Source organism: Myotis lucifugus, unplaced genomic scaffold (assembly GCF_000147115.1).
Source record: "Myotis lucifugus unplaced genomic scaffold, Myoluc2.0 scaffold_432, whole genome shotgun sequence".
Lineage (NCBI taxonomy): Eukaryota > Metazoa > Chordata > Mammalia > Chiroptera > Vespertilionidae > Myotis > Myotis lucifugus.
This window is the reverse complement of record NW_005871480.1, coordinates 565,307-590,439: the sequence shown is the minus strand read 5'-3', so window position 1 is coordinate 590,439 and position 25,133 is coordinate 565,307. Positions and strand designations below refer to the sequence as shown.

Sequence of the window (25,133 nt, the reverse complement as noted above, 5' to 3'; positions counted from 1 at the left end):
GGGAACAATTCCCCAGAATGGGTTCAAGATAGAGGGGCTGGGAGTGTTCCGGGTCCCCAACAGAAATGGTCCAGCAGATTGGGTCCTGCCAGCGGCCGCTCTGAGGCCCAGGGAAGCCAGCAGCTGGCACCTGTGTTCAATGCACAGGTCTTCAGCTTCAGTGCAAAACATGGGCCCGGCCTGGCCTGGGAAGTAGATATGAAAACTGTTCTTTTTTTTTCTTTTCTTTTTTTTGGTTTGTTTTGTTAATCCTCACTGGAGGATATTTTGTATATTTTCCGTTGATTTATAGAGAGTGGAAGGGAGAGGGAGAGACAGAGAGAAACATCGATGTGAGAGAGACACACCAATCGGTTGCCTCCTGCACACACCCCGACCAGGGCCGCGGAACCTGCAACCACGTACGTGCCCTTGACCGGAATGGAACCCGGGGCCCTTCAGTCCACAGGCCGGCACTCTCTCTATCCACTGAGCCACACTGGCCAGGGCTGCAAACTATTCTTAACCTAAGAGTGACAAGTCCATGCGTTCTGCAGTGGAAGCCAAATTTCTTGACTGTAATACACTTTTCAAAAGAATCTCGAAGGAGCACATGCGATAACGCACAGGAATGCGGCACATCTGGAAAGCTTTTCCGGCATCTGGGAGGCGCGGCGCAAAATCGCCGAAATGGCAGGCGCCTTGCAGTGGGCTGACGGCAGTGGTGACGCTGACCAGCGCCCAGCAGACAGGTCCCTCTGCCCCCCCCCGCCCCCCCGCACTAGCCAGACGCCCTGGGCAAGAGATCATGGCAGAGGCGAGTTCTTGGCAGGGCGGCCGCTTTAATCAGCGCTGCAGGAGCCGTGAGAGAAGGGACCAGCATGGGCAGCATCTTGCACCTTGAAAGGCAGGGGTGTGCCCCGTGTTACGCCAGGTGATGCACGTTGTAAACGGTCGCCAGCTCCTGCCTGTATTGTCATGACGAGGCTTCAAAGAAGAGTGCGTGTCGTGCCTGGTCTTGGCGTCCACGCAGCAGCAACCAGTTCTCTCGTGAAATATCGAAGGATCATTGCCGATCCTGCCAGTCCCTTCGCCCACAGCACACACCAGGCCACAGACACCACTGCTCCCCCTGCCCTCAGGGCGCAGAAGGTGCCCTTTGGAAATGCCACGGCCCAGGAGACCCGCCCTCCCCCCTCACGGCCTCCTGGGCCACTAAGAATGACCGAAAACGTGGGGATGTTGTCATTTTGCATGTGAATTGCTCACATCATCCCCTTTTCTCCAGTTGTCTGTCCTTAGCTGCCCTTGACCTTGAAGCTCCCTCCGTGCGGGCAGGACCGGGCCGGTCTCATTCATTGCCGCAACCTCTTGTGTGGGCATATTTTGACACTGAGTATTTTTGAATGGATGAATCTATTAGAAGATTATTTTGCCAATTCTAACATACAAATGTTTACAGAACCTTATTTTTTGATCTGTGATCTCCATCGAGCAGCACCTTACACTGAGGGAGCTGGCAGGAGTCTGAAGGCTTTGGGCATGTTTTGTAGCCATCACGCGTTTTTCAGTCAGCACACCTGCAACGCTGGTTGGTGACAGTTGTCCAGAGATTGCGTAGTTGGTTCCAAGGGCAAGGAAAGGACATGCTTTTCTTAAATTGACTTCAGAGAGGAAGGGAGAGGAAGAGAGATAGAAACATCAATGATGAGATAGAATCATTGATCAGCTGCCTCCTGTGCGCCCCACGCTGGGGATCGAGCCCACAACCCGGGCATGTGCCCCGACTGGGAATCAAACTGTGACGTCCTGGTTCATAGGTTGACGCTCAACCACTGAGCCACACTGGCTGGACAGAAAGGATGCACGTGAAAGGACTTAAAAGAAGAATGATAACCTAAAAATTTAGGTTTTCAGGAGCTGGAAAACCTAATCAACATAGATTTGCTGAGCGCCAACAATATGCAAAAGCATTTTCCTTTTTTTTAAAAGTTACATTTCAGATTATTCCAGCCTGTAATTAAAAACTTATTATGCTGCCTCATTGCAATGTGGATAATATGAAAAAATTCATTAGTATTATTTTCAAGACATACGCAAAAGAGGATGATAATTTCAGCGAGAAACACATTCCTCCTCCTCCCTGAGGCATTAATACGGCTTTCACTTAGAACTGATTGGAAGATGGTATTGTGATCTGCTATATAAAAAGCAATAGGCAGTTTCAGAGATTGCAAATGTTTTATTGCATTCATTGTGCATTTCTTTAGGAACTATATTTGGCTTTAATATATAAGATGTAGCACACTATTATGAACTATATATTCAGTATTTGTTTATGGGGCCAATACTTATTTATGAAAATCCACCAGTCGATACGTACTCTGATATATTTTAATTTTTTTAAATGTATTTTATTGATTTTTTTTACAGAGAGGAAGGGAGAGGGATAGAGAGTTAGAAACATTGATGAGAGAGAAACATCGATCAGCTGCCTCCTGCACACCTCCTACTGGGGATGTGCCCGCAACCAAGGTACATGCCCTTGACTGGAATCGAACCTGGGACCCTTGAGTCCGCAGGCCGACGCTCTATCCACTGAGCCAAACCGGTTAGGGCCGTACTCTGATATATTTATATTTTTTAAGCAGTTCTGTGTAAATTTTAGTTGGTATCTGTCAACAAACAACTCAATATTTATAATATTGTGAACCATGAAATTGAATAGATTCCATACTGAAATTAACATTATTAAGTAGCTATTGAGCCATGAAGACATTTACCTAAGACTAATGGTTTCTGAAAATCATATAAATTAATTTTTACTGAAAGCTGTCAATTTGGGGTTAAAAGCTCTTCTTTGGAAATTCTTAAAATATTTGAATTTTCACAGTGCTCTATCCAGTGTATGTTATTTATTCAAAGCTATTCAGAGGGACTTAAGGCTTTTGCTCTATTCTTTGGAAGACGAGTTCCTCCTCTGGTACCCGACCTCTATCTTAAAAAGGATTGAAAGTGAAAGTAAGTCAGTAGTGTGCTTTGACATTGGGTAGCCTTTTCCTTTCTTTAGATGGGATTCAAGTTTTCTATACCTGACACTAGCCACTTGGAACACACCGCGGCAAAAAAAGAATGACAGTCTTTACTGCCAATGGTGAAAATCGAGTTTTCAAGCAAAAATTTGAATTTTGGAGAACATATCTGCTAGCGTGAGCCTACAGCTCCCAGTGCTTGCTTTTCTGATGAGATTTGCAGTGATAGCGAATGTGATTATATAGTGAAATGTGCTGATATTTGGAAGATCAGTGGACCAATGTTTTTGAACAGACCAGTGGGTGATGTTACAAAATCGCGCATCGTGTCAAAGATTCCTTCAGTGTCTAGACCCGCGGATTTTCACAGAACAGTGTAGAAAGTTCCTGGATATGGTTTCTCATTCCACATCACAGATGATCTTTTAGAAAACTACCACTCGTCAAATGCTGGTGTAATAGCAAAGAAAGAGACCTCTAACTAGGTGAATGCTCTTCCCTTTTCCAGCTCCATGTCTGTCTGAGCGGATTTGCCCCATATTTCAATGAAAATAACACGCTGCCCCAGGTTGAGTGCGAGCACATAGGAGACTCTGGCCATCTATTCAGCCAAACACTTAAGAGATTGGGAAAAGTGGAGAGCAGTTCGACTCTTCTCACTCATTTTTTTGTTTTAGAAAACAATTTTCTTCCTCAAAATATTTATTACATGTAATGTGTTTGTTATTTTTAAAAGAAGCAATAAAATATATACTTTTTCCAATTTCTAATACAGTAAACATTATAGATGTAATCATTTTCATATAAATGAATATTTTGGGGGGTCCTCAGTAATATTTATGAGTGTAAAGAGGTGTAAGGTAAGAAGTGTGAGAATTGCTGATTCGGGCGAGTGATTCCATTTCTGAAATATATGTTAGGGGGAAGGGATGGAGGAGCTGGCATTTTATGCGAAGGGACTTGCACTTTACAGTAAAGAGGAAGGAGTCAGAAAATGTTTAAAATATATTTTTATTAATTTCAGAAAGGAAGGGAGAGGGAGAGAGAGAGATAGAAACATCAATGATGAGAGAGAATCATTGATTGGCTGCCTTCTGCACGTCCCACACTGGGGATTGAGCCTGAAACCCGGGCATGTGCCCTGAGCAGGAATCAAACTGTGACCTCCTGGTTCATAGGTCGACACTCAACCACTGAGCCATGCCAGCTGGCTGAGGAGTCAGAATTTTTGAGCAGAAAAGTGATATGAGAGTAATCTGGAGGTGACAGATGCATCGGGGTAGGAGTGGGGGAGTGAGTAGAATGGAGAGCAGGTGGAGCACATGAGCAGAAGGGCCACCATAAGGTGTTGGGTTTGGTTTAGGCTGCGCAGTGTTGACCTCGCTACTGATAGGATAAAATAAGGGAGCAGTCAGGCCTTAGGTTTGAGCTAAGATAACCGGGGTCAGGAGAAGCTGATTGGTCAGGAAAGTTGAACTACTTCCACATTTTTGTAGCATTGCGATCAAGTATTTGAGATTGAGTCACCAGGTAGAAATAGCCATTGAAGAATTGACAACTCAGACCAGGTAGCCTCCCGCTCTTGTGGTATCTTAGGGCACTTCTCTTGCTTCAAATGATGAAGAGTTCTTGATGAGGTAAGACAATGGTGATCTGGTTGCTAAACGTTTCTATTTTGGTAGCTAGGTTTTATATCAAAACCTGATAAATGTATTAACTATTATTTGCTTGGCACTGTACCATGGGCTCTTATAGTTACTATATTTGTGTGTGTGTGTGTGTGTGGCCATGTCTATGACTTTTAAGCTCTATTAATCCAGATTCTCTAATTTCCAAGACTTATTTACAGCATTTCACAGAAAGTTATTTTCCTATGTAGAGCAATAAAATGTTTAAAGACGTTATGATCAAGATTTAACAATGAAACTAGACTCTGTTCCTTTTTTTTTTTAATGGCACAATTAGTCAATGGTACATGGAAGAGAAACTTTTGATTCATATCCGTCTTAGGATAAGTGTGTTTCATAGGAATTCCTCGGCGAGAGCCATGTGGATGAGTGACCAAGGCTTTTTAAAAGGGCTGAAAACGTGCTCTTAGCAACCATCTGATAAAATGAAAAACTGAACAAAACGTGAACGCAGATGAATGAGTCTCTGAAGAAATGATGGTGCAAACGAATCGTAAAAGTGTGAAATCATTAAAAACGAAACATGTTTGGGTTTTTATTGAAACTTAATTGCAGGCTTATGTATTTTCTTTCGTAAGGGAAGTTAGAAGGAAATGGCCTAACTAAAATTCTGGAGGCCAGTGTTGTAGGACATATATTGTACCATGATTTATTTTTCACATAAAAGCTGCTGTTCATCTCCCCCACCCCACCCCCCGTGGCATTAACATGCTTGTTTTCCTCATGTAGGAGAATATATAAAAAACTGGAGGCCACGATATTTCATTTTGAAGACAGATGGCTCATTCATAGGATATAAAGAGAAACCTCAAGACGTGGACCTGCCTTACCCCCTCAACAACTTCTCAGTGGCAAGTAAGTTCATTATAACTGTTGACTCACTTGGTATTTATTTATTCGTGTGGCCTCATGTGTCAGGTATCTTCTGTATGAGATGCTGATGAGGAAGTTGAGGTTTGTAGTTAACAGCAGAGAGAATTTCAGCTTTGATAGAATTTCAAAGAGGGAAAGAGAGAGAGAAACATCAATGATGAGAGAGAACCATTGATTGGCTGCCTCCTGCATGCCCCACACTGGGGATCGAGCCCAGTAGGGATGATCAATGATATGTGGTCTTCGGTAATGAATTCTTTAATATTTTTAATAGTGCGCACTTGAATGTGATCATTATAGTTCCCCCAATATGTGCTGCAGGGTTTCCTTTACAAAATGCAAACAAAGCCCTTCGGACCTGATTGCTGGGTGGACCTCGTTGGGGGTGGACTTGGTTGGGGGTGGACATGATTGGGGTAGGATCTGGTTGCTGGGTGGACATGGTTGGGGGAAGACCTGGTTGGGGGTGGACATGATTGGGGAAGGACATGGTTGCTGGGTGGACATGGTTGGGGAAGGACATGGTTGCTGGGTGGACATGGTTGGGGGTGGACATAGTTGCGGGTGGACACGGTTGAGGGTGGACACGGTTGGAAGAAGTCGCAGTAGCTCCTAGTGCATTTCCAGTCAGTTTCCTGTCATGACCTTAGAGCATCTCAGTGGTTACATGATGAGAAATAAGTGATTTCCATCAGAAATTATTTTTCACGGGAGACTTTATGTTTGTAGTTAAACTTTTCTTCCTTATAGACATCTACTAAAATGTTTGTGATGTAAACTTATTTTGAAATTATGTGTTTGCCTGAACATAGCACAGAGTAAACTGAAAGACAGTGGTAAGTTATGATAATGACCTTAGTTATTATTGCAATGTTATGACCAGACACTTGAAACTGTTCAATTTACTGATTATCAATGAAAGGTGTTTTTTTTTGTATTAATTCCAAAGTAAAGTGTTTTAAAGTTTTGTTGAATTCAAATAAACCTGCCTAATAGCTAATGTCTGTGCCATTGAGATAAAATCTTTAACTGGACACCATTCTTAATTTTGGTTTTGGTTGTATATTGTTATCTGTTAGCTCCATTTGGAAAAGATATGAGGGAAGATTGAAGCTAATAATAATAGAAAATACAGTAAAATAGCAACAACAGAAAAATCCAAGTGAACAAAAGTCCTTCAATTTTATGAAAGTCATTTTACCATTATATAGAGCCCCGGTCTTTTCTATGGCTACATCTCTTTTTTTTTTTAAGAATAAGATTAAATAATAAACCAAAGGATGTGTGAAATCATTTGAATGATAAAGATACTAACTTAAAAAAATAAAGAAAATAAACAACCTCTCTATAGAAGTGGATTCTTGGGTTTTCCATTTAAAAAAAGTGAGGACATGTACAGGTATGGATTAGTTAAGGAAATTATTTTCCCACCCAGATGCTCATTAGCTATGTATATCCTTCTTTCAGTAGAAAATTATTTTTAAAATCCTATTGTCAATTGAAATACTTTCCTGTATTTTGTATTGATGTAACACATTTTCATTCTGAAGATCTTCTGGGCAAGCATTTGCTTTGAAATGACAGGAATTGGCTTTGAAAACATTAGCAGCATAGATTGTCATGTGCTACCCACAGCCAGTACAGTTCCTCAGTGTCTCTGTTTGACTAGCGAATGCTATTGGTTTGTCAGAAATAATTTATAGAAGCATAGAACTCCTGTATCTGCTGATCAAAAATGCAGCATTTTTTGACCTTATGAAATTTCACACCCCAACAAGTTTTAAAGACATACTGTATGTCACAATCTGCCCACATCTGCTCCCACACTTCCACCGGCAGCGGCTGAAATACAGGCTGCACTGCGGGGGGGCGGGGGGGGGGAATCCTGTCTGGTGACTGACAGTCAGCTCATCCCCAAAATAAATATTAGTCGCATCTGTACTCTTTACTTGTAGGTAGTTGACTCAAACTAACACGTTGTACACCAGCTCTTTGTTTTCCGAAGTGTATTATCTTGGCTCTTACACTAGATACACTCTCTTAAGTGGATTACTCTTAAAGCTTGATTTATTGCAATCTTAAATTTTGTAAAAATAATAATTACCCGAGGAAACTGTGTAGTGAAATGGGCACTGGTTGAAGTTCAGATTTCCCATAATCCATGAGTATGGTCTTTAGTTCCTTCATCAGAATAGCGGGAACCCTTGGGTTCAATGAATCCCTAAGGCCTTTTTTTGTCTCTAACATTCTGGGATTCCGTGAGGGGGACATTAAGCAGGCCCTTGAAGAGTGAATAGGAGTAAAATTAAAATAGAGAAGACTATTCCAGGCGGAGGGTGACAGAATATTTTTATGAGACGTTAAAAGAAAGAACAGTTGGAATATGAGAGGGTTACTTCATCAATAGTTTCCCTACATCCCAGGCCCTGCTAGTATATGAAAAAGAGACTAGTTTAAAGGTATTTCTAAGGTATATTGGGAAATATTATCTATACATATATCCCATTGATAGCTGTGGTATGAGTCTCCTGTTTTTCCCTGATAATCGAAAATGTGCCTTAAATTTAATGTATGTGGGTTTTAATAGAATTCTATGAAAATAAGCTTTTTATCCATATATAAAAAAATAAAGTGAGGCCTGGAAGGGACTTAGAATTGACCTTTACAGCCTTCATGAAATTTCAGATTCCTTCCTTTCGGTTCTAAAATTTCCAAACAGAACATACTCATTGTTTCTACTTCTCAACCCACTGCAGTCTAGCTTTCCCTCTTGCTTACTTGATTGAGTCCACTTTTATTTCATTAAGTTCCCCAACGATCACTTAATTTCTAAAACTAGTAAACATTTTTCGGTTCTTCGTTTCCCGGGTGTACATCTGGGCTGCGTTTAATACTATCGACCACCACCTCCTTCCTGGGAGGACCCCTCTCATCCTCTCCTTCTGGAATGCGTCTTCCTCCGGGCTTTCTTCCTTTGCCTGATGCATGCGTTTCGATGTCTAACCGGAATCTGGCCAAGGACTCTTCTCACTTGATCCCCTCTCCTTGGTGGCCACATTCACTTTAAGGTCCCTGTATGCAGCTTGCTCCCACAAGGCCTTTCTCCTGAGCGGTAGGTTACTGTGTTCACCTGACCCCTGGGCCTCTCTACCTAGATATGTTTTGGACTCCACGTGTCCCAAGCCGAACTCAAGATAATTTTGTCAATCCCTCTCCTTCCCCCATCCCCCCAATGTTCAGTATCTCATTTCTCTCTTGAGCAGAATCCTGGATCCATGGCCTGCCTCCATGGCATGCCTTTCCCCCTTCACATCTTCACCCACTTCCAACTTGTGTCTAGTCCTGCTGCTTTTGCTTCTTATTTCTTCAACTTCTGTCCTCCCCTGTAATCACCCTAAAAGAAGCCCTCATCATCTCTGCTACAGATTCTGACCTCGAGGCTCTGCCACTTGTAACACACCCTTCACCTGGCCGTCAAAGGGATCTTTCTAATCAAATCCTGAGTATGCCGTTCCCTGGGAAAGCCCAGCCCGGGGTCTTCATTGCTGGTGAGTCAGGTCCAGCTTCCTTCATTTACATACGAGATCGCCTGTCTGACCTCTGTTCTCCACTTTTATTTTTTGTTTTAATCTTCATTGTAGAAAGTATTACATGAACCAATTGCAGCCCGCTCCCATCCTCTGCTTTCAACTCTTGCTTTGTCTCTCTTCTGTGTAGGTCCACTGGGCAGTTCTGAGCTACTTATTATTCCCTGCACCACAAACTATGCTGCTGTTCTACTCTGAGCCGTTGTCTATGCTGTTCCACCCTCTGATTGGAATGTCCTTCTGTTCTCTATTTGCCTGGATCATTTTTTATTATTATTCTTTAAGACTTAATTCAGATTTACACTCCCAGCCTACTTCCTTGCTGAACGGCTCCTCTCTTCCCTTCACGAAGCTGTTACCCTTGGTGGTCATCACTGGTGTTTCTCGGTCACCTTGTTTGTGTGTGTGTCTCATCTGCTAATCTGAGATATTTGAGGGGAAAGAGCCGAGTGTCATTTGTCTGATAGCTCCTAGGACCCACATGTTGGGTTTTCAATAACTACTTTCAAGGGAGTATCTGAAATAATCTAGTCCATTTTTTTTTTCACTTCTTGGTAAGAAAAATGAAGCCTTTAGAAATTCAGTGATCATTTTAAGGTTGTTTTACTAGATAGTACTAATTAAATATCAAATCTCTCTACTGTTGTTTAAAAGTGTTATTCCCGCCCTAGCTGGTTTGGCTCAGTGGATAGAGTGTCAGCCTACAGACTGAAAGGTCCCAGGTCCGATTCAGGTCAAGGGCACATGCCCGGGTTGTGGGCTTGATCCCCAGTAGGGGACATGCAGGAGGCAGCCAATCAATGATTCTCTCTCATTGATATTTCTATCTCTACCTCTCCCTTCCTTTCTGAAATCAATAAAAATAACTAAGTAAATAAATAAATAAATAAATAAGATATTCCCCTCGCCACCCACATTAGAGTAAGAGCCTTGAGATTTGATTTTGAGTGGGCATTCCAACACTTACATTGCTAGATATTCTTTGTCATGCAGTATTCTTTGAGCCCTACAAAATGTGGATAATAGCATTTGACCTTCATCCTTCAGATGGGTCAAATGTGAACTATATACAAAGGTGCCTTCTACATTTAGTGCTGTAGAAATATAAGTAAACTTTTTTTTTTAAGCAGGGTACATTTCTAATGAGAATTGTGGTTTGGTAAATTGCTAATTATAGATTGAGATTTTCTTTGCACAGGAAATACTACATTTAGACTGAAAGCTAATACAGGATTTAGACAAGCATTGTTGCAAAGCTGTGTTCACAGGTACTTTGAACACAATAGTTTGTCTACCCAATGGTCATGGTCTTTAACATTTTGACAGTTATCAGTCTGACTCAAAAGTAGAAGCAGTTCCTCAGTGGAGAACTGGAACATTTGCCCATATGTCTTGGGGATCAACCTTCTTGCTGTTGAGGAGGACTGCCTAGAATTCTACTTTATCCTGTGTTGCAAATATTGGCTCACTCTGGCAATATCTCCTTCTTCCCTGAAATGTTTCTCCAATCCCTTTTTGAAAAAATAAGTTGGTCTGCCTTTCTCAGGCCAATTTTAAATGTGAAATGCCTATCCTCATTGATGGACACTTTACTTTTTATTAGGTTAAATGTAGATACAGAACTGATTTGCTTATATAATATTACTTTTTTAGCTTTCGTTTTTATTTTCCAGAAAGAAGTTGGTGTGATTTTTAAATTGTAAACTAAAAATGATTACATCTCATCCTATTTAATCCCACCTTACTTATAATTAATACAGAAGACATTAAGGGGGACTTCAGGAAGGAAAGAGAATTGACGTTTTGAAGAGCCCACTTGGTACGAGGTGCTTTATTTATATGAGCACGTTTTTTCATGCCAAGTACAACACGAAATAAATGTTACCGTAAACAAACTGGACAATGAAACTAAAAACCAGAGAGAGTAACTTCCCCAGGGTCTCCAATCAAGTAGCTGGCAGAGCTATGATTTATTTGGATTCTGCTCTAACCCCTGGCTTGAGTGTGATCAGTCCTGCAAAGGGGTCAGAGTGACAGCTCTCTTCAAGTAATGCTGAGTCAGCACCCACAGCCATCTCCGGGTCAGCCAAATCTTACAGTCAATAGCAGGCTCTGCTATTCTCGGGGCTGGGGGGTGGGGGGGAGGATGTGTTCATGTAACAGTCATGTGCTCACTGGGCCACAGCAGACGGGAAGGCATGGAGGCACTAGCCAGGTGACCGATCATTTGATAGAAATGTTTTATGTGATAATGGGTCAGTCCCTTATCCACCCTGGGACTCGGAGTTTTGTCCCTCATGGCGTGAGGGAGTCAGCCTGAGGCATCTCTCCAGTTCTTTCTTCTAACATCCAGTGACTTGCCCATCCCCAGCTATATCTTCAAGTTAAAAGCATTTGTGGTATTTCGAGTCAAGTTCAGTGCGGCCCAAGGTCACAGTTGGGGTAGGCCCTCTCAGCCTTGGAATTGAGGAAAGATGCAGAGGCATTCCTTTGGGTTGGAAAGAATACATCCTCGAGCGGATGCTGATGGAAACATGCAGCGCAGGGGACAAGAGAAGAGAGCGGGGTGCCCGCCGGAAAGTTGAGTGGAGGAGAGTACATTGCCCCTGATTGCAGTAATACCTCGGCACGACAATACGGCCTTTCACCGCGACCACAGCTCTCATTCATGTGTGTTGTGCGCTGCTTCCTGTTGCTAATTGTCGGCACAATAGTCCTGCAACGGGGCAGCCCGAGTGTCCTTCTGCACCGGCTTGTCATTGTCTTTCTCCCTCACCCCCACCCATGTGCTCAGAACCCATTACCACGCTGGCATTTTTAGACATTTTCTCTGTTTGAAAATGGCAGTGCTTTTGAAACACGCCAGAACAGTTCATGATAATTGGACCAGCCTACCAGCAGCAGCGTTTGCTTCCAAAAGGACACTGATAAGGCTGCTCTCTCTCTCTGGGATACTCTGAGAAAGGAATTAAAAATAAACGCATGATGCTCTCTTTATAGCATCATGTCACAGGCATTGTCTCCTTCGAGCGCCTCCCAGGCGGCCTCTGGAAGTAGCACATTTGGTGAAAATAGTTTTGTTGGCCTGTATTATTTACAGACGGACAGTTTACCAGGTCAGTTCTTTGGAAAATCTGTGCCTTTGGGAAGTTACATTTGGCTGTTCTTGGAGATCGTTTTATTATGACGAGGGAGTCAGCATGCTCTCTTAGATTCACAAACCCCAATACGTTCTCATTTCGGCCTCCAGGCAACTGGCGTCTCATGTTAATTCACGTTAGGTTTTCAACATTTTGGCCAGTAAATATTTCACGTGCTTTGAAACTTGTACCAGTGATCTAATGTTGACAGGAAGGTATTTTTTTCCCAATTATTTCTCTATAAGTAAATCCTGAAACTGTTTTATTCCTTACCAGCTCACCTGTCACCCAGAACTCCCCTATCTTATAAGCATACGATCACAGTGGGTGGTTGTTTTTACATGGAATATTCTCACACTGGATGGTAGTTATTTTTGGTGCATGGATACTCAACAAGAAGTTTGGTCAGTTTTCTTTGGGGAAGACTCTTTCCATATTCTATATCTAGTCACTTGTTTCAGTTTGATTGTAAAAAGCTAGAAAGTGAAGATGCAGAGCTGGTTATAAAGAAACTAGAGGCCCAGTGCGCAAATCCGTGCACCAATGGGGTCCCTTGGCCTGGCCTGCGGGATCGGGCCAAAACTGGCTCTTTGACATCCCCCGAGAGGTCCTGGATTGTGAGAGGGCACAGGCCAGGCTGAGGGACCCCACGGGTGCACGATTGGGGCCGGGGCGGGACGAGGGAGGTTGGCCAGCCGGGGAGGGACCCTGTGAGGGCTCCAGGGTGTGTCCGGCCTGTCTTGTTCAGTCCTGATCAGCCAGACCCCAGCAGCAAGCTAACCTACCAGTCGAAGAGTCTGCCCCCTGGTGTTCAGTGCACGTCATAGCGAGCTGTTGAGCAGCCTTAGCATATCATTAGTATATCATGCTTTGATTGGTTGACCAGACGACCAGCACTTAGCATATTAGGCTTTTATCATATAGGATGGACCTTTACTTCCTCTCTTGAACGCTGCTAACACTCCAAAAACAGCATGTGACATGCTAGAATGTGCCTAGAACTTAGAGCCACAAAACCTGGACCCGAGATTCAGTTTTATAACCTCATGGACGTGATGATTTTGAACAAGGGACCTACATCAGCTTCTGTTTCCTTATTTGTGAAACAGAAATGACGACAACACCTGAGAACTTTGTTGGGAGGGTTAGTGAGAGTTAACGCTCATGAAACCTTCATGTTCCGGTGGAGCAACTGAGAAGGTGCTTTCAAAGAATGACTAAGTTGTCATTATTTAAGAAGAATCAATTTGGGGGGGAATATAATAGAAAGGAAAGTTTCCCTAGTGACCTAAATTGGCAAAATACTTAAGATGATTTTTTTTCTGTTCTAACAATGAATGAACTGGTTATTCCAAAGTATCTCTTTGCTTACTTGCAATGCAGCAGTCAAACCAGACTTCAAAGTGAAGCATTTTGTGCTAAAGACCCAGAGACTTCTCTGTGGCTGTGGGTGAAACCCTGTAAATTAGGAAAGTTCATCTGGAGTCAGAACTCCTGAGTGGAAAGAGAGACATTTATGTCTCATCTTGAAGTTTCTAGAGGTGAGAGAGTGTTTTCCAGACAGGTCAGATTCTTTAAAAAAATATATTTTTTTATTTTTATTGATTTCAGAGAGGAAGGGAGAGAGAGAGAGAAACATCAATGATGAGAGAGAATCACTGATCGGCTGACTCCTGCATGCCCCCCACTGGGGATCGAGCCTGAAACCTGGGTTTGTGCACCAACCAGGAATCGAACAGTGACCTCCTGGTTCATAGGTCGATGCTCAACCACTGAGCCACCCTGGCCAGGTTGGACAAGTCCGATTCTTAATAGTAATTTGGTTTTCTTTATAAATGTTTTTAATGAAATTATTAGGCTTGTTTGTTTATAATCCTCTAAAATTCACTGTTTTTTTCTTTTGTTTGTTTCTTTTTTTGGAAGTTGAGTACTTTGCTCTGAATAATTAGGCCTTTTCATTGTTCTCCAAGGGAAAAAAATTGTATAACTATTCTGTAAATCTAATTCTACCACTTTCCCAAGGGAAAGAAAGCTTGCTCTTCAGTCAGAGCTGTAGCTATGTAATCACGAATTTGACGAGGCTTTTAATTTTTTCACATTGCTGTTATTAGGATTTATTTATACATAAACATCTATATCTGTATATGCTTAGAGCAGGATTTATTACTAATATTCTCAGAGGTGGTGTAACTGGACAATGTAGGGGTTTTTTTTGGAAAATATTTTTTTATTGATTTCAGAGAGGAAGGGAGAGGGAGAGAGAGATAGAAATATCAACAATGAGGGAGAACCATTGATCGGCTGCCTCCTGCACACCCCACACTGGGAATCATGCCCGCAACCCGGACCGGGAATCGAACCATGATTTCGGTGTTCAACCACTGAGCCACACCAGCCGGGGCAGGGCACTTTAGATTTTGAAGAAATAAGTATTTCAGGTTTCGGGAGGCACTTATACTTGGCCCCCTGTCGTTGTTCACTGGGTTCAGGTGTGAAAGTTCCCTCATGAAGTTAAGCTCCCCTTGGTGGTGGGCACGTGCTCTAGGTCGACACCTTGGCACCAAGCAGTGGTCAGTCCTTCACTTACTTCCCTAATGACTTTAGCATCCATTGGTGATCCTGGCCAGAGTCAATCATTTTATTAGGTGTAGGGTATCTTTCAGCTGTTTTTGAAAATGTGGTGTTAGTTAGGCACCACAAATTCCTTACAGCATTTGGCTCACGTTAATCATGTATTCGTTCATTGTGTTTGTTCAGTTGAGACCTGCTCTGTGTAGGCACAGTACGAGGTAATCAAATAATACGACCCTTGCCCTCAGGGAATTTGCAGTTTAATTTACATTCTTGTTGGATTGTTTAAAAATGTTCTTAGGAATTCCAGTTTCAGCATATTTGAAATATAAATTAGTTTTTCTTAATTAAAACAAAATGGTGTTTGTTCATGATTATTTTTTAGATTTCCACACAGTGTTTTGTAGTAAGCTGTGCTAAAATGGGTAGAACTCATCCTTTCTGCATCCGGGTAATTCACTTCCGTTTGTTTCATGGATTGTGATCACTAATAAGCTGTTTACTTGGGTGTGTGAGGACAGAGGTGTCTGAGCCACTATGAAATATGATGATGTAGATCATTATTTAATGAAATGAAAAATATCACAACATAGTAAATGAGCAAAGCACTTATGTAATACTAGGGTCCCTAGGCCTGGCCTGCAGGGATCAGGCTGAAACCGGCCTGGTGCATGAATCAAGATGGGCTGGACATGCCCTGGAGCCCTCCTGTGGTCCCTCCCAGGCGATCGGTACTGGGCAAGACAGCAGCGGTTCTCAACCTGTGGGTCGTGACCCCTTTGGCGGTCGAACGACCCTTTCACAGGGGTCGCCTAAGACCATCCTGCATATCAGATATTTACATTACGATTCATAACAGTAGCAACATTACAGTTATGAAGTAGCAACGAAAATAATTTTATGGTTGGTCACAACATGAGGAACTGTATTTAAAGGGCCAGAAGGTTGAGAGCCACTGCCCTACAGGGATTGGGCTGAAAATGGCAGTCTGACATCCCCCAAGGGGACCTGGGTTGCGAGAGGGCGCAGGCCAGGCTGAGGGACTCCACTGGTGCATGAATCCGTGCACTGGCCTCTAGTATGCATATAAAATCTTAGGTTAATCCTTCCCACCCTCCCCACCTTTCCCCTCCCTCCTTCCCTCTGAGATTTATCAGTCTGTTCTATGTTTCCATGCCTATACATTGAGCATCTGCCCCCTAGTGGTCAGTGCACATCATAGCTACCGGTGGAACGGTTGCTTAGGCTTTTATATATATAGATGTTCCATATGCTGTAGTCTCATTTTAAAACATGCTTACAAAAGAAATATACATGAAAACATTAACCATGTACCTATTTATGAATTTTTCTACAGGAAGCATAGATGATTTGAATATGAATTTGTACAATGAGAAAAAAGGAAGAGATATGTTTAAAAGCCAACTTGCCTCACAACAATGTGAATGTACTTATTAATGCCATAGAACTGTGCACTTTAAAATGATAAAATGTTACATTTTATGTTACATGGGTTGTTTTTTTTAACCACAAAAAATAGTTCATGGCTATTAGACTGCAAAAAATAAGACCACAGAACAGCTCGCCTCATGATGCTTTGATGTTTGCCTGACTCGGGACTCTCTGTTAGTGAGGCCTCATTCATTTTGTATGTTCACTATGTCCCAGGGGGACCACGGTGTATTTTTAATTAAAATTGGAAGAATGCAGAGAGTAGTTGTTCTGGAAGACTTTTGAGATGTTGGTTTAATTAGAGGTAGGATTTTGAGGACGGACGAGATGGAGAAATGCTGATGGGAAGCGTGTTGGCTCTGAGATGTACTTTTGCTAAATGATGGTGACCTATGCGCTAAAGAAAAATGTATTAGAAGTTCACATTAACATGTCGTGATTTCAAACTCAATTTAAATCCACAAATAGTCTCCCCTGTTAAAACCAACATGGTGAAGTTTATGATCATTAAAAAGCCAGAATTTGAAACGTGTACCTTAAAGTGAAAACGTCTTTTAGAGTGGAACATAGGGTTAGTCACCCCTCTTACTCCTTCACTTACAGAAAGTTCTTTCTTATGAAATAAACAGTAATAACTTACGCCCCTCCCCCCCATTTCCTTTTATGGAAAAGGATATTTTTACTCTGGTTCAGACCACTGGGCTACTTGTCACATTCGCCGGCAGCAAAAGCATCCTGTCCTTTGTCTGTTACCCGAGAGAATAGAAACCTGGAGCTGGACCAGTGCGAGTTTGGGAACCACTCTTCCATCGTTCGTGATTGAACATGTGTGTTCCCATTGGCTTGGTCGGTGTTCCAGGGCGTGAGACCAGCAGCGAGAGGACACAGGTCCCCGCTGGCCCTTCCTACTGTCTTTTCCTCTAAACCCACTCCCACCGCATCCTGCGCCCACAAATAAAATGCCACCTTGGGCTCCTACAGGGGATCCCCCTCTTCCCTAGCCATCCCTCCGCTGTGTTCAGAGCCAGGAGCAAACACATGGGGGGGAGGGGCGCTCTCCCTTCTCAAATATGTTATCAGGTGACAAGTACCCTGACTTCTTTGTAGGAGAAAAGGGATCACAGAGGGAGGAGGGCAGGGCCCAGGGAAGGGCAGGTGCGGAAGAGGGAAAGTGGAAACACCTTTCCAAGTGGGAGGCAACATGGACAGGTGATGCCTGATGGTTTAAAGGCATTTTTCTGAGCAGCGTGTTCTCTCCGAAAGAGCAGGGCATTTGAACTCACGTAGACCTGGGGGTAAATGTTCGTACAGTGACTTGCAAGCTGTAGGTTTGGGGGCAAGTTATTTAACCAGTTTCAGTCTCTATTAGCTCCTTTAGCTCCTTTATGAACTGGAAGATAATAATAGAACACCTCTTAGATGAAAAGAGTAACATAGTGAGCACGGGCAGATGCCCCATGGGACTCATCACCAGATCAGCTGGCACAGCGACGGCCCCTTCCTGACAGCCGTGGACTGAGTCTCTGGAAGGTTGATGTGCTGGGGCTTCCTTGGCCACCCTTCTTTTTTGCCCCCTGGACAGTAAAAACTTTGCAGCAAAAGGAAAAAATGCTTTTTGCCCCTTTTATAAGAATAGCAGCAATCATCATAATCATAATAATAACAGGCTAATACGCAAATGGTCGTCACACCGTGATGCTGTAACAACCCATCAGCAGGGACCTGAGGCTGTGTGGCGCTGGGCTGGGCTGGGCTGGGGGACCTGAGGCCACACCCCCCGCCCCGGCGGGGATTGATGGGGGAACCTGAGGCCACGCCCCCCGCCCCAGCAGGGCTTGAGGGGGGGGGGGGACCTGAGGCCATGCCCCCCCTGCCCCGGCAGGGATTGATGGGGGAACCTGAGGCCACACCCCCTGTCCAGCACCGGGCTGGGGGACCTGAGGCTGCATCCCCCCCCTCGGCGGGGCTTGACGGGGGTGGGGCCGGCTGGGTCTCAGTCTGGTGCAATTTTGATGCACGCGCGGGTGGGCAGGGACTTGACTCTGGGTCCCACGGCAGCCCCAGACTCAGACAGGAGGGAGATTTTATAAGTGAGGGCTTCAAACTAAACTCCCTCTGCTCTAGCTCACAACTGGCATTACAGTCTGTGATTTAATTATAATGGAACCGATTATCATCCCTTTGTTTTTCGCATTCCCTGTTAGTGGAATTACTTTAAAAGAATAAAACTAACGTTGAAATAAAATTTAATCTTTTGAATAAAATTCTGACATGTGGTATCCAGAACAGCTCTTTTTGGTAGATGGCTTTTGACCTGGCACATTGCCATTTCTTCCGTCGGCTCTCAGGTTTACAGACAAATCACAGCTTTGAGTAAAGCTGGTGTCCATGGTTCAGAATGGTGTAACGTCAGCAGGATGTTGGAAGTTAGTTTGTAGTTTCATTTGTTCGGGTGATTTTTAACTAGTATAGCTAATTTAAATTCTGGTGTGACAAATACTTTACTGAAAAGTATTCACAGATTATGATACAATAAAAGTTAGATCCCTGGCATTCTATGTAAGACACTTGCTTCATTCGTGTGTATTAAATGATTTGAGATATCATGGATGATCATTTGATTAATAGCTTTTCAGAATCTCTAGCCGAAGTTTCTACTTTTGTTTTTAAATCGGCCGAGGTTGAATTGGAAATCTTTACATGACTAAATTGAAAATATTCTTCTGAAGAAGTATTGACTGTTTATTCACCACCATCCCCTTTAAGAATTCCCTTTAAGAACAAGAGTCCCCTTTAAGAATAAGTGTTTTTAGACATGAGTGATGGCAGGTTTGCCTTCATTTTACAGAGAGCTGTGGGGTGTGTTCCTGAGCCCATATTGTAGCTAACACGGAAGAACCCAGAACTTTTCCTGTTGGCTGGCTCACTTGTTTTAACATGGTTTTTTTGAAGTTTCAGTTTTTGTGGCTTCAGATCCAGCTCTGTAGTTCCCGCTGTGTACGAAGGGCAGAGAGCCCTGGATGTGGTGGGAAATTATTGTCTTCTCTCGGCGCCGACTCGCTACCTGATGAGGGATGCTCCCCGAGACCATTCTCCGGGCGGAGACGATGCTCCCAGATCTGAACAAAGCCAGACACTTCCGGAGAGAAAGGCACAGATAGTTCCAAAAATCCCAAACCGAGACTACTTTTCCTGTTTCATTTTAGTGTCATTTTTGTATTTTAAAGTATTGATTTAGAATGTGATTTTTTTCGTTATGTAAAAAGAATGGTTCAATATGATTGATGACTTGGTCCCATAAAGACGTAGGCATGGCAGTTGATAGTTGCTAATAATGGACCAAAATAATGGACCAAAAGGATAAGCATGGACAAGACACTGTTGAACTTCTCAACCAGGGGTCAGTTACTTTCTTTCAAAAGAGCAGTATCGGTACACAAGCCAGCTGTACTTCCTCTGGTTGTCCGATACCGCGTATCCAGGCCTAAAAGCTAACAGCTAGCATGATTGAAACCTTATGTGTCCCACACAATGCTGAGGATTACATCGATTTATTATTTCTCCACATGCTAGTTGTATGTTACAGGTACTCTTATTGTTTCTTAAGTAATGTTTGAAGAGCAGAGGCCTTAATTCACTTGCAAGGTTCATTGTTCATGGTAGGGAAAATACTGAATCCAGACACACTGGGGTTAGAACCCATATTTTAGCCACTGCACTATTGTCCTTTTCTTTGAAGTCTTCCTAGATATTCCTTGACAGAATTGATCGTTTGGTGACTGGCTCTACGGGCCGTGATTAATAAGAACTATAGGTGGCTTGGCCGGTGGTTGAGCATCAACCCATCTACCAGGAGATCATGGTTTGATTCCCCATCAGGGCACATGACTGGGTTGCAGGCTCGGTCCCCACTCGGTGACATGCAGGAGGCAGCCGATTGATGGTTCTCTCTCATCATTGATGTTTCTATCTCTTTCTCTCCCTCTCCCTTTTTCTCTGAAATCAATAAAAACATAATTTTAAAAAGTTACAGGTGGGATGTACTATCAAAAGGCTTATAATCTAGGTAGAGAGATAAGGATGCCTTAAAATGATAATATTATAAGGTAGTCTAAGCTGAGTGAAGAATGAGGCAGACAATAGTAAGTTCTGAGAATATGGGGGGGATTCAGGAATGCTCAGTCTTCCATAGAAGGCCTCATGGAAGAAGTTGGCTTTGATCTTCACCTTAGAGGACAGGTGTCCTTTTGACAGTTGGTGGTCACGTATGGATTGGGGTCAAATGAATGGATGTGGCAAAGGTATCGATACAGGGAAGAGCAGCAGGATGTATCGGGGGAAAGCCGTGTAGTCCCTGGAATGCTGAGAGATCTCAGTGGCTTTGCGTAGAACAGAACTCTATAGTTTGCAACTGCTTGTTTCTTGGTTTAAATGTAAGTATATTCAAAGACACATTTTATTTTATCACTAGAATGCCAGTTAATGAAAACAGAACGACCAAAGCCAAACACATTTATTATCAGATGTCTCCAGTGGACCACTGTTATAGAGAGAACATTTCATGTAGATACTCCAGAGGAAAGGTAAGAGAGTCATTTTTTTTTTCTCCCATTTTCTGAAAAAGCAACGGTCAATCTAAAAACCCGTGTGTCTGACCTCACCATTTGTAAATATATGTAAATACCTTTGTAAAATGCTGTAGTCCCTTAAGTATTATTATTCTGATATAAGAGATGAGTAACATAAAATTATAAATCAAAATATCTGGAAGTTCTGGTAGATATACTTCTTAAAAGAAAAAAAAACATTAAAAAGCTAAAACATAAATTAAGACATTTTTTAATAACCAAGCTATGTCTTTGAAAAGAATTGTAGGATTGTGTTTGTGTTTAGAATTCTGAGGCCAGAGGTGGCAAAGGTGTCAGGTCGCATGCCATCCGTCAGGTGGCCGCCTGGAGTATCAGGAGGAGGACGCTGAGATGGGGTCTCAGCTCAGTGAGGAAGAAAGGACCAGGACTGACTGGCATTGGCCATCATCGTTGCTGAAGGGGGGAGTGCAACACATTTCCAACCAGCTCCCAGCGTCCTCAGGGCCCCATTTTCATCCTCCTGATCCGCTAATTCCTGGAGTCCCCTCCCTTTCCCAGTTCTGTCCAATAGCCTTTCATCCGGTGGCTCTGATACTGACTTAGGTCCAACAACCACCAGCACAAATTCATTTTCCTGCGCCTATGTTACCATATTTGACTCAAATCAGCAACTCTGTGAAGTTGAATCTTTTTAGCCTATTTTCCAAATGAATAAATTAGTTCTTAAGAAACTTGTGTGATTAAAAAACCTCAGAACCAACCCCTAAAATCTAGTAAATAGTGAAGTATTATTTTAATAATACTTTTTTGATCAATAAACAAAAATGGTCATGTATGTTGCTGCAGAAAACATAGACAAGAAAGAAAAATGGGAAAGATCTAGAAATTACTCATAATCTGATTCTATAACCAGAGTTAAGGACTGATGTTTTTTTTATACACTTCTAGTCTTATTCTGTGAGATGTGTTTTGGTCTTCAGTACACATACAATTTTGTGTGTCCTCCCTCCAAAGCCACCCCCATCTGCCCTGGGCATTTATCTATGCTGAGTCTTCAGTTTGCTTATACCTTAGCCCCATGGTCAGCAAACTGCGCCTCGCGAGCCACATGCGGCTCTTTGGCCCCTTGAGTGTGGCTCTTCCTAAGCCTTAGGAGTACCCTAATTAAGTTAATAACAATGTACCTACCTATATCGTTTAAGTTTAAAAAATTTGGCTCTCAAAAGAAATTTCAGTTGTTGTACTGTTGATATTTGGCTCTGACTAATGAGTTTGCCAACCACTGCTAGCCCATAACTATGGTTGAGCTCATTCCTATGTAATTCCTATGAAATCAGATCTGAGCTTAAAATGTTACATTTCCTACAAAACCTCTGACACTGGTAGACTAGGTAGGTCCCGCTGCTATATACTTCCCTATCTCCTTGGACCTTTTGCATCTGGTATACCACTACTATAATCTTTGCCTGCCTTGTTCAGTAGACTATAAGATTCTTGATTGGCAAGGATGATCTCTTCCTTGATCATCATTTTATTTTTAGTGCACAGTCCAGGGGCCGATACAGTGTTTATTGACTTGTTGAACGAATGGGATTTTTCCCATGGCAATATATATTCTTTGAAAATATTGGTCTTCATGGATTTATAACATCCCATCTAACTTGATTCATTTTGCCTTTGTGCTAGACTTAAGTCATATCTTAAGACTGAACTAGTTTGCTGTTCCTGCAATATTATCATACTACTTTTCTGGATAATCAGTTTTCATTTGCATTTATGGCTAGAAAAAAGCAGTTTTATGAAAAACAGCATATTTGTATTTGCATTAGAGTTTGTTTCCTGAATTTACCTAGAATCTGGTGTTTGGATATTTTGTATGACTTTAATATTAATGAAGACTTAGATGTATTAAGATCTAGAAAAACTCTCTATCTTCTCTACTCTGTCTTCCAGTCTAAAATACTTACCTGTTGCAAACTAAGTATCTCTAATCTATCTTTTAAAATCTTATATTTATTTCATTAATCATAGAAGTTTGGAATCTATTTTTCCAAAAGAAGAGCTTCTTGTCTTACCTCCATTTATTGAATAATCCATTCTCTTCTAACTGATTATGCCTGAATATTTGTGTTTTTAGTATTTTTCTCCCCCCCTTTGATATTTCTGTTATTCTAGCCCTAGGACCACATGGTTTTAATTAGAGAAGCCTTATCAAACTTTTAGCTTTTAATAAAGCAAGCCTTTTATTATTGCTATTTTTTCAAAATGTTCTTAGCTTTTCTAGTACATTTTTAAAATTGTGATTAAAAATGCATAGCGTGAAATTTACCAAATTTTAAGTGTACAGTATTATTAACTCTACAGACAATACTTTGTAGTAGATCTCGAGAATTTTTCATCTTGCATGACCGAAACTCTACGCCCATTGAATGGCAACTCCCCATTTCCCCCTCTCCTGGCTCATATCAAACTTCATTCTTCTTTCTGCTTCTATGAATTTGGCTACCTTAGGTGTCTCATATAAGTGAAAACATACAATATTTGTCCTTCTGTGACTGGCTTATTTCACTTGGAATAATGCCCTCATTGTTCATTCATGTTGTAGCACATAATAATATCCCACCCTATGTTTATCCCATATTTTCTTTATCCATTCATCTTTCAATGGACATGTAGGGTCGTTCCATGTTTTGGCTATTTTTAATAATGCTACAGTGAGCATAGGAGTACAAATACCTCTTCAAGATGCTGATTTCATTTTATTTTGGCCAAATGCCCAGAAGAGGGATTGCTGGATCTTAAGGTAGTTCTATTTTCATTTCTTTGAGGAACCTCCACAGTGTTCTCCATAGTGGCTGCACCATTTGACATTCTCACAGCAGTGCATAGGAGTTGTAGTTTCTCCACATTCTTGCTGACACTTGGTATTTTCTACAAATGGTAGACTCAGGTGCAACCCTATAAATAATTGCATTAAATATTAATGGATTAAACATTGCAAGTAAGAGGCAGAGAGTTTCAGAATTGATGAAAATACAAGGCCCACTTATGTGTTGTCTTTAAGAGATGAACTTTAAGACACAGGTAGATTGAAAAGAAATTGATTGAAAAAGATATCTTCAAACAGTAAATATAAGAAAGAGATTTGCTCTATTATATGAGATTACAAAATAAGATGGATCACCTGAGCGTACCAGGACACTTTAGAATGTTAAAAGGGTCAGTTGAACTCTATGATATAACAATTATGAATATGTATGCATGCAGTAACAGAATTAAAAGAGAATAGACAGTCCGAGAACCATATTTTGAGACTTTAAAATTCTTTTCAGCAGTTGATAGAGCAGCTAGACAAAAAAATCAACAAAGACATAGAAATAGAATAGCACTATCAATCAACTTGATATAATTGATATCTATACCCAGAAGTGGCAGAATACACATTGTTTTCAAATGTACTTGATACATTCACCAAAAGATCATATTCTGGATCATAAAACAATTCTTAATATATTTAGAAATACTGAAATTTTACAAAATATGGTCTTTGCCCTCAGTAGAATTGATTAGAAATCAATAAGACAATAAGAAAAACCCCAGTATTTTGAAATCAAATAAAACACCTCTTAATAATCATTGGGTCAAACACAAAATTCACAAGAGCCATTAGAAAATAGTTTTAAACAATGATAGTGAAAATAAAGCATGTTAAAACTTGTGGTATGTGGTGAAATGAGTGCTTAGAGGGAGTTTATAAATTCCCATATTTGGAAAGAAGGAAGTTCTCAAGTCAGTAATCTACACTTCCATCTTGGGAAACTAGAAAAATAGAGTAAATTAAACCCAAGACAAACAGAAAGAAGGAAACAATAGAGAAATCAGGGGGCTTGAAAACAGAAAAATTGTAGAGAATAATCAATTAAACAAAGCTAGTTCTTTGAAACAAAATTAATACAATGGAAATGTCTTGAAACGTTTTTAAGGAAAATTTAAAAAAAGAAGGCAGAAGTTACCAATACTAACCCTAGAAAACTTGAACAATCCAGTATTAATGAACAAAGTTAAATTATTAAGCAAAACATTTTTTTTCAAAGAAAACTCCAAGTCCAGGTGGTTTCATTGGCTAAACATTTAAAGAGATATTACCAATCCTACAAAATCTATTTCAGAAAATAATTTAGAGGAGAACACTTCCTAACTCATTTTATAAGGCAACTGTCAC

General features: G+C 41.6%; 1 protein-coding gene across 3 annotated transcripts in view; it reads left to right on the top strand.

Annotated features, from left to right (window-relative positions):
- Positions 1-25,133, top strand: part of AKT3 (AKT serine/threonine kinase 3) — a 238,032-nt gene that overhangs the window by 146,646 nt on the left and 66,253 nt on the right. For 2 of the 3 annotated variants that reach the window (XM_023744156.1, XM_006102827.3), the window contains 2 exons: positions 5,429-5,554; positions 20,794-20,905. In XM_023744156.1, the coding sequence (XP_023599924.1) occupies positions 5,429-5,554; positions 20,794-20,905 (238 nt within the window). Of the gene's footprint in view, positions 1-5,428; positions 5,555-9,094; positions 9,121-20,793; positions 20,906-25,133 lie in introns of those variants that run through there. The other variant, XM_023744157.1, reaches the window with a different exon arrangement.